Raw genomic sequence first — 8,450 nt, forward strand, 5'->3', positions numbered from 1 at the left:
GTCTTTGAGAATGTATAAGAATGCGTGCTTCGATAATAAAGATTGTTCAGAATTTGCAATGCTAGCCATGGGCTAACGTTTCTGAACCTGGCTGCCAAATAAACTCTTCCTGTATCCTGAGAAGTCTAAGTCTGTCATTTTCTGCAACACTCCCAGATGTAGCAATAAATAAATAAATTTGAAGCACTGGAAGCTCAGATTGGGCATCTGCCACCATGATTTATACCATCGCCATTCCTTTCTGGAGGCTGAGGAGAGTGTGGGCTTCTCTTGCCACTCTTCCTTCTCCCCCCCCCCCCTTCAATCTAGCCTGACTTTACTGCAACCAACTTCCTTTAGTAAGAGAACCTCACTGAGTTGAGAGTCTCTCTTTCCTAAGAGGCTCCACTGCATCTTCCCTTCCGATGGCCTCCAAACGTTTGCAGCCACGTGGCGTCCTGCCAATTCGGCTGGCCTTCGACCCAACTGCAAGTTGTGTTCTTGCACCCAAAACCTCACTTTGATACGACTGCAGACACGGTTTCTAGAATTACTTCTTCTCCCACTTTTTCTTTGCTTCTTTCATCTGGCCTCAACCATATCCTGCCTGGGTCTTCCAGTCTTGTCCAAAATTCATAAACATCTTCACATTTGTTGTAAGCATAGCTCCTAAACCTCGGCCTGGAGCTGTAGGGAGTGGCATCCTATCTGCCTAGAGTTATCTTTCAGATGGGAGGAATCAGCTACCTCTCTCGCTGGAAGACCTCTATAAACTCTCAGGGGGTGGGGGTGGGGAAACATTGATTTTAGGTTTTGACGATCAGCAACAGCACTTAGACTTATATACCACTTCACTGTTTTTTTTACAGCCCTCTCTAAGCGGTTTACAGAGTCAGCCTCTTGCCCCCAACAATCTGGGTCCTCATTTTACCAACCTCGGAAGGATGGAAGGCTGAGTCAACCTTGAGCCTGGTGAGATTCGAACTGCCAAATTGCAGGCAGCAGAAGTCACCTGCAATAAATACTGCACTCTAATCACTGTGCCACCATGGAATCATTTTGTTATAGAATGTTATTAACATTCTATATTATATTAATCTATTATATTAACATTCTATATTCTATAGATAGTTAATGTTATTAACACCATTCTAATGCTATTAAAATAATTGTTGTTATAAAAATGATTTGAAATGCTGAGAAATGTAAAGTAAAAGATTGAGATAATTGTTTTTATATTCTCCTTTATTCACTATTTTCTTTCTTTCTTTCTTTTAGTTTTCTAACTTTTGTTTTTTTCTATATTTTTATATTATAATAATTTTAATTAGATTCATCACAAAAATAATCACAAATGTGTACTTCTTGTACTTCTTCTTTGGGCTCTGATCGTGTGTGTGTGTGTGAGAGAGAGAGAGAGACAGACAGACAGACACCATTCAAAAGACAGATGGGAGACTCCATAGGATCACCGTCTCTATCTAATGGCCCCCACACCTTCCCCACACACAACCGCTGTGAATTCCAGCCTCATCAGGACCAGCTGTCAGCAAGGAACATAAATCCTTCCATTCCCCACCATCCAGTCAGAGCTGAAGAAGCTTCTTGGATGAGAAGGGAAACGTCTTCAAAGAAAAGTCCAATTGCCTCGTGAAAAAGCCCTTTGGGACATCCATGGAGATTCAACAGTCACCCAGGTCATGGTTGTCTCAAGGGTGCTTTTTCAAGAGGCAACTGGACGGTGTTTTTTCCTTGAGGAAGAAGACGTGTTGCTTCTTATCCAAGAAGCTTCATCAGTTCTGCCTGGATAGTGCGGGGGGGGGGGGGGAGGATGGAAGGGTTAGTTCTGATAGGAGGTGCAAGTATAAAACCTTACTTTTCTCTCCACTGAATTTCATTGTCTTAGATAGGGCCAGGGTTCACGTCTGTCAAGATCCATCCAAGCTTAGTGTCGTCTGAAAGTTTAATGAGTTCCTCGCCTTTTCCCTCATCTCAGTCCTTTGGTCAGTTTTGAAGGCCTATGACTCTGCAGAGAAGGAGCCCTCTCCCGTGTGTGTGAGAGAGAAGTTTGGCTAATCTTTCTACCTGCCTTTGCTTTGGAGAGAGGATGAAATGCCTCGTCCACCCAACCAGAATATTTCTAAATTCTGGTTATTACGCTGGGAAATTTGATGATGAAAGAATATTAAGAAGCAACGGTCATTATTCATAGGGCGGTAATTCATAGCAAAAAGTGTGCATTTTCTCACATGTCCACTTCCTCTTCCTCTTTTCCCACGTCACGTAGATGGGGGTGGGGGGGAGAGGGAAAGGGAGGGAGGGAGGGAGGGAGGGGCATTCCCTCCGACTGACAAGCAAGGTGTACTTAAGAGAGCATTGGAAAGGGATGGGACTGACACCTGAGGCCTTTTCTGGATCAGAAGGTGGCAGAGGACCTGGAGCCAATGTTGCGGGGCGGCTGATAAGAGCAAAACCACCCAGGAAGGAAGACAAGCAACGACAATGACTCAGAGCGCAAATCCTCTTCCTATCGAAACCACAAGTGACTGACGCAACCACAGGACGCAGCCTGGAAATGCCCAAAGGTGATGCCTGCCCCGCTGACAGCTTCACGCCCCAAGCTCAGCTCCTGCGATTGAGACCTTTGACCTGGAGAATCTGAGGACAGGAGGGCAGCTGTGAATCAGCAGTGAAAGTCTCCCAGGCCGGAGAACCAGCCCTGAGGGGCTCCAGCAGGTGTCGGGGGCTGCCCTGCCTCCTCCCTCTGTTGGCTAGTTGCATAAATTTAGATTTCAGATTTTTTCCCCTCCATTGAAAATAGCCCTAAACACGGAACTCCTCGGAGCCTGCTATTCCAGTTTGTCTCGTTGTGGAGCTTCCTGTCGTTCTGCCTTTCATTTGTTTGTTTGCTTGCTTGTTTATCTTTCACATTACTGAACCTCCCATTTCCCTCAAAAAGGGATTCTGGGCCATGTTGTGCTGTTGACTCCCACACAGGAATTTTGCTTTGTAGACAAAGCCTCAACCTGGTAGTGCAATTTCACCACAAAAAGTTATAATCTGGAACAATGATTGGACTTCAGGTTCCATCCTTCAGTCTTGGCCAATGAATCCAACCCCCCAGTCCCACCAGAATTTCTCCTGGGAGTCCGCAAAGGATGACAAGGAATCTAGGAGCATTGAAATCAATTGGGAGCATGTTTCATTTCCATGAGGAATTCCAGGAATGGGGCCAGGACAACCCCCACAAAAACCCAACCCGTTTTCTTCCAATTCATGCAAGTTCTGCTGTAGGAGGGTCACCCAAGGCAGTTTCCACCTACAATTGCAAGTTGGCAGGCTGAAGGCCATCTGGGTTAGCTTGACCCCAGCATGATGAGGGTACTATGGAATAACGCAACGGCCTTCACTGATGCCAGCAGCACCTTGGCAGTCAACGCAGCTCTTTCAGCAGTGATATGGGTGATGTCACACGGCCCAAGGCCGGGGAACTGTTCACTGGCTGCGGTTTCCAGCCCTGCAACTGAGCATCTCCGGCAATGGAAGAGTGAAGGCAGAAGCCCCTGGGCTGGAGGCCCTGCTCTGCTGTCGCAAGAGCCCAGAGGCATCTCTTGACTCTGCTGAACTGACGAGACTCAGCAGGGGTGGGGCAAGGAATTCCTCCCTGGGCAATTAAGTCATCCTTCATGAGTGTTTTCACACCGAACATCCTAACACACATCATCGCTTTCAATAATTTCCCAGATGTCTAATTTTTATGCAAAGTTTTATTGTTTTTAAGGATTTCTCCATTTTCACAATCGACCGCATCCTGTTCTTAGAAGCTGCTGGAAGGGGAGTTCTGCGTGAGAGAAACTTCCTCCTCCCCAGCTGCCACAGCGAATATAAGGCCTTCCCCGGGAGAGCAGAGGCCAGTCTAGAGAGGATCAGATCAGAGGATCGGGAAGAAGCCTGACAGCTGTTTTCTCCAGGTATAAAGTTTACCCTGAATTATCTATCTCTGTGTTTGCCTTTTTCATGTTTGCTCTAGATAAGAAAGCAGAAGTCTTATCTGAAAAGACACACTTTAATAAACGTATGTGTGTCATCTCTGACTCCAGGAGTCCTTCTGCTCTAATTGCGACAAATTGACTGTCAGAAATAAGGGAAAAGATCTGACTCACTTTTATTTTCTATGTTTCTCAGCATCAGCAGGATGCAGTTCTGTGCAGCGGAGCAGCCGTACCTGACAAAGGTAAGAGGCTCAACCATCTCCTTCTGGAACAGGGCTCCTCTGGTCAGACAAGGACTTTTGGCACCTCCTTCATCAGCATACGGCTGGAGCTGCAAACCTAGGCATTTCCAAGCCATCTTGTGCTCCAACGAGTACCTGGAGCTCAGCTGAAGCTCTTCAGCCTGATGGACCTGCCAGACCTCTTTCCCAGCCTCTCCCTGTCCCTGGGGAGAAGGAAGGCCCCCAGGCTAGGATTAGACCCAGCATCTTGGGGACTTGATTGGTTACTTTTCACTTTTCAAATTCCTCCATCACTGGAATTGTGATAACTTGCAAAAAAAATGCAAATGATTCTAGGTCCTACAATATGGAAGCCATTAATGGCATACTATTCCTTGTGTCCACGTCAGCCATCATGTCTTATTGCTGAAAGCCACAATCCATCACAATCAGGGATCTAACTTTCTGGAAGTGTAAATCTACAGCATGCTGGATTTGGCTTGCCAGGCTGCAGATGAAGGACTTTGCAGTAAAGATCTTTCTTTTTTTAACCTGCTGTCATATTTACTGTCTGTGAAGAGGTACTTTAATGTGCCTGGTATGTGTGTGTGTGTGTGTGTGTGTATTAGATATAATCACCAAGTTTATAAAAAACGATAGCTGTATTTTGTCCCCCTGGGATAAAGGTTTGAAGGAAGGATGGGAAATGACCTTGTTCCTCTGCTCCTTCATGGTGCTACCTTTTAAGGGAGCAAACGTCTATAAAAACCTTCTGCTCGTTTCTCTTTTGCCCCAGGACGCCTTCCAGGTGAGTGAGATGGATGTCCAGGTAGCCGTGACCAAAAATGAGCCCAAGAAGAGCTTCAGGAAGGCCGTACTGATCGTCATCGCGAGCGAGAGCATGAAGAAGTCTTCCGCCAGGCTCTTCTCGGACGAGGACCTGATGGACATTCTGAGCACAATCTTAGGTAGCGTTTGCAGCATCAAATGCCTCCTTTATGTTTTCGGACTGTAAGAAATCCCTCCCAGCAGAATGTTATTTCTCAGGCCCAACAAGCGGAAGGACAAACTAGCAGAACCAAATTTGAAGCAGAAGCTCATGCTGCCTTCGTCCTGTGCTCGTATTTAAAAAGGCAGCAAGTCCTAGAACAGGGATGACAAAACTTTTCGGCACCGAGTGCCCAAACTGGAACATGCATGCATGTGGGTGTATGTGCGTGCACTGGAGTGCCAGAAACCCAAAGACCAGCTGGCTAGCGTGTGCATGCCTGTTTTGGGGGGGTGTTTTGGGGGTGTTTTGGGGACATTTTCAGGCTGTTTTTCAAGCCATTTTTCGGCCCAGAAAACAGCCCAGAAAATGGCCTGAAAAACAGCTTCGTTTTTTGTCCGTTTTTGGAGCTGTTTTCAGGCCATTTTCCACCCCTCCGGCACCCACGAAGACCAGCGCAAGAGCCCACAGAGAGGGCTCTGCATGCCCCCTCTGGCACACATGCCATAGGTTGACTATCATGGCCCTAGAAAATACAGGCTGGAACATAGTTACCAAGGAGTGCTCCAATGTCTTTCCTGATAGTCACCTTGGATCACATAGATTCAGCCTGTAAAACGAGGGAGTGTTAGATCTGACAGGTGAATGTTTAGGGTTTTGTTTTAGCAGTCCTCTAGAGGGTTAGAAAAATTATCTCTCTGGTGGAGAAATAATTCTATTTAAATGATGAGAGTGACTTAGGAGCTTTCCCCAAACTTCTCCTCTCCATCGCCTTACTAACAGTTTTAGGCTAGCGGGCTCAGCTGCTGTTGGAGAGGGGCAGAAACTCCAAAGTTCATTTGGCTGAACTTGTGGAAGATTCGGTGGTAGCAACTCCCACAGTCGCCTTATAAGGGGGAATGAGTAACTCAAATGAGAATGTTCTTTTTTCCTGCTCAGAACCTGTCACTTTTGACATCTACGGATGCACAGAAGCCACTAATTCCACCTATCACTTCTGGAAGAATATCGTCTACAACATCCAGGACTCTGACCAGAAGTCCTTTGTCTTCAAGGAGCCCGCACAGTTGGTGGCCATGCATCTTCAGGGCCCCAACATTGAGCAAGCAGGTGAAGCCCAGCTGCTACCTCTCCCTTGCCAAGCTGAATTAGTGGGAAGCCTGTGCCTTCCATCTTCTCTGTCTTGACAATAGTTTTCACCACTGGTTTTATTTTTTTCAGTGAAATTAAAGATGTCTGTGTATCGTCCAAAAGCCGAGGCTGGAACTCCAAAGGTCCCCGTGGCTTTGAGCATCCAGAAGGGGAAGCTTTATATCTCTTGCGAAAAGAAAGAGGGACAGCCACCAGTGCTGCAGTTGGAGGTCAGTTGCTCCGTCGGGTTCTTTTGAAATGCAACCATGGGGCAGAATAACAGAGTTGGAAGGGAGCCTGGAGGTCTTCTGGTGGCTTAAAATGGGGCTTAAATCCAAGCAGCCTTCGCCTGTCCGGGGTGGATGGTGCCCATTTCCAGCTCTTCTTCCCTCTTTCTCTGGATAGTCAGGATATGCTTGCAGCCCCCCTCCCACCCCAAACAGAGGCTGCCTGTGAATCCTAAGGGAGAAGCAGCCCAGGACAGCAGTGGTGATGAGTGCCAAGGAGGCTAATGACCAAACCTGAAAAGCCCCAGTTATGAGTGATGGCCCTTGGGGGGTGGGGGGAGGGTCAGTGATGTTCCATGAGGTTCAACTGAAGGTCAGGCTGTGGCTGGAACAATGCAGGGAAGGCCAGGAAACCAGAGAGTTTGGTTGAAAAATCAAGTCAGCCCAAACATCGTCCAATCATTGCTTCCTGCAAGGCGACACAACACTTAAGGGGGCGAATGTTTGGGGATCCAGCCATGAAAGACAACTGGGAAAGAGTCAATATTTTGCTTGAGCAGGGGTTGGACTAGAAGACCTCCAATGTCCCCTCCAACAGTGTTATTCTATACTTCAGAAGTCTTTGGGGGCTAAAGCAGGGGTCTCCGACCTTGGCAACTTTAAGCCTGGCGGATTTCAACTCCCAGAATTCCCCAGCCACAAATGATAGAGTTGAAAAGGCCAGAAGGATCATCTAAGTCAGGTGTCTCCAACCTTCAAGTTGAAGTCCTCCAGGCTTAAAGTTGCCAAGGTTGGAGACCCCTGGGCTTAAAGCAAGCCCACGGCCATTGATATAGGCCCAAATGTAGACATCCACTCCTCCCAGCCTGCACTCCGAGAATTAACCCAGCTTGTTCCCTCTGCAGGAAGCCACCATCCAAGGGAACCTTGACAAATCTCAGCTGGGCCGCTTCCTTTTCTACAAAACTGAAATCGGAAAGCACACAAGGTTTGAATCGGCCCAGTGCCCGGGATGGTACATCTGCACGTCCACCCAGTCTGAGGAGGCCGTGGCCGTGACCCAGGACATCGGAGGCCGGAGGATTGTGGATTACAGCCTCACCAGCCCGTGAGCGGAAGGCTGCTCTGATCCAGACTTTGCGAGGCTCCCCCGGACATCTCAGCCAGGGAAAGCCAGACGTGGTGTCCCCATGGTCAGGGACTTTTTCTTTGGCCAGAAAGTCTCCGTACCGAGATACAAACTGTTTGTGTGTATGCGTGTGCGTGTGTGTGTGTGTGAATATTTATATTTATTACTAATTTAATAAGTATTTTCCAGGTTTTTTTTACCAGTTTATGTGATGATAAATTAAGTTTTATATTGAAGCCGTTGTGAATAATTTAATAAATAATTTATGACCGATGGACATTTGAATCCATTTTTTTGGACGATCCCTCCTTCTTTGTGCTCCAAATTGAGAGTGGGTAGGTGGGTGTGGGGAGACCAAAGCTCAGCCAGCAGCTGGGAGCTGAAAGAGGCCCCTTGGGGAGGGGGACTCTGCACCCTGCTCCACCAAGGTCTCCCCTGGGTTGACTCCTCCAGAGGGAGGCCAGGGCTGCCTCCTCCGGGCCAGTGGGGAGAAAAGCCAGGGCCAAATGGGGAAGGGGCACCACCCTGCATTCCAGCCAGCAAGGGTCCACCTCCAGCCAAGCGTCAAATTGGGAAAGGAATCACAGATTTATCTTTGCCCTGGCCTGGGGAAGATGGAAACCCACCTATTTACTGACTTCCTGACAAGGAGGTTTGCTTAATAACTGTGTCTCTAATTTAACAACTACACGTTTCACTTAACGGTGGCATGAAAGGTCATAAATTGGGACAAAATGCACTTAGCAGATGTCTCACTTAACAACAGGAAAGCTTGGGCTCCAT

General features: G+C 47.5%; 1 protein-coding gene across 1 annotated transcript; it reads left to right on the top strand.

Moving 5' to 3' along the window:
• The first annotated feature begins 3,858 nt into the window (after positions 1-3,858).
• Positions 3,859-7,933, top strand: LOC309396373 (interleukin-1 beta-like). Its single transcript, XM_081961468.1, has 6 exons — positions 3,859-3,950; positions 4,165-4,213; positions 4,989-5,160; positions 6,120-6,290; positions 6,402-6,541; positions 7,444-7,933. Exons 2-6 carry the CDS (start codon positions 4,175-4,177, stop codon positions 7,648-7,650), a joined length of 729 nt encoding a protein of 242 aa, XP_081817594.1. The 5' UTR covers positions 3,859-3,950; positions 4,165-4,174; the 3' UTR covers positions 7,651-7,933.
• Positions 7,934-8,450: the final 517 nt, after the last annotated feature.

This window comes from Natrix helvetica (genome assembly GCF_964273705.1).
Source record: "Natrix helvetica genome assembly, chromosome: 8".
NCBI classification, from domain to species: Eukaryota; Metazoa; Chordata; class Lepidosauria; order Squamata; family Natricidae; genus Natrix; species Natrix helvetica.

What these genes read in the sequence shown, in the direction of transcription:
- LOC309396373 (XM_081961468.1), top strand. Translation starts at nt 4,175, where the DNA reads ATGCAGTTCTGTGCAGCGGAGCAGCCGTACCTGACAAAG. An exon ending in CATTCTGAGCACAATCTTAG is followed by an intron (nt 5,161 to 6,119) that starts GTAGCGTTTGCA and finishes TTTCCTGCTCAG; the next exon opens with AACCTGTCACTTTTGACATC. An exon ending in CCCCAACATTGAGCAAGCAG is followed by an intron (nt 6,291 to 6,401) that starts GTGAAGCCCAGC and finishes TATTTTTTTCAG; the next exon opens with TGAAATTAAAGATGTCTGTG.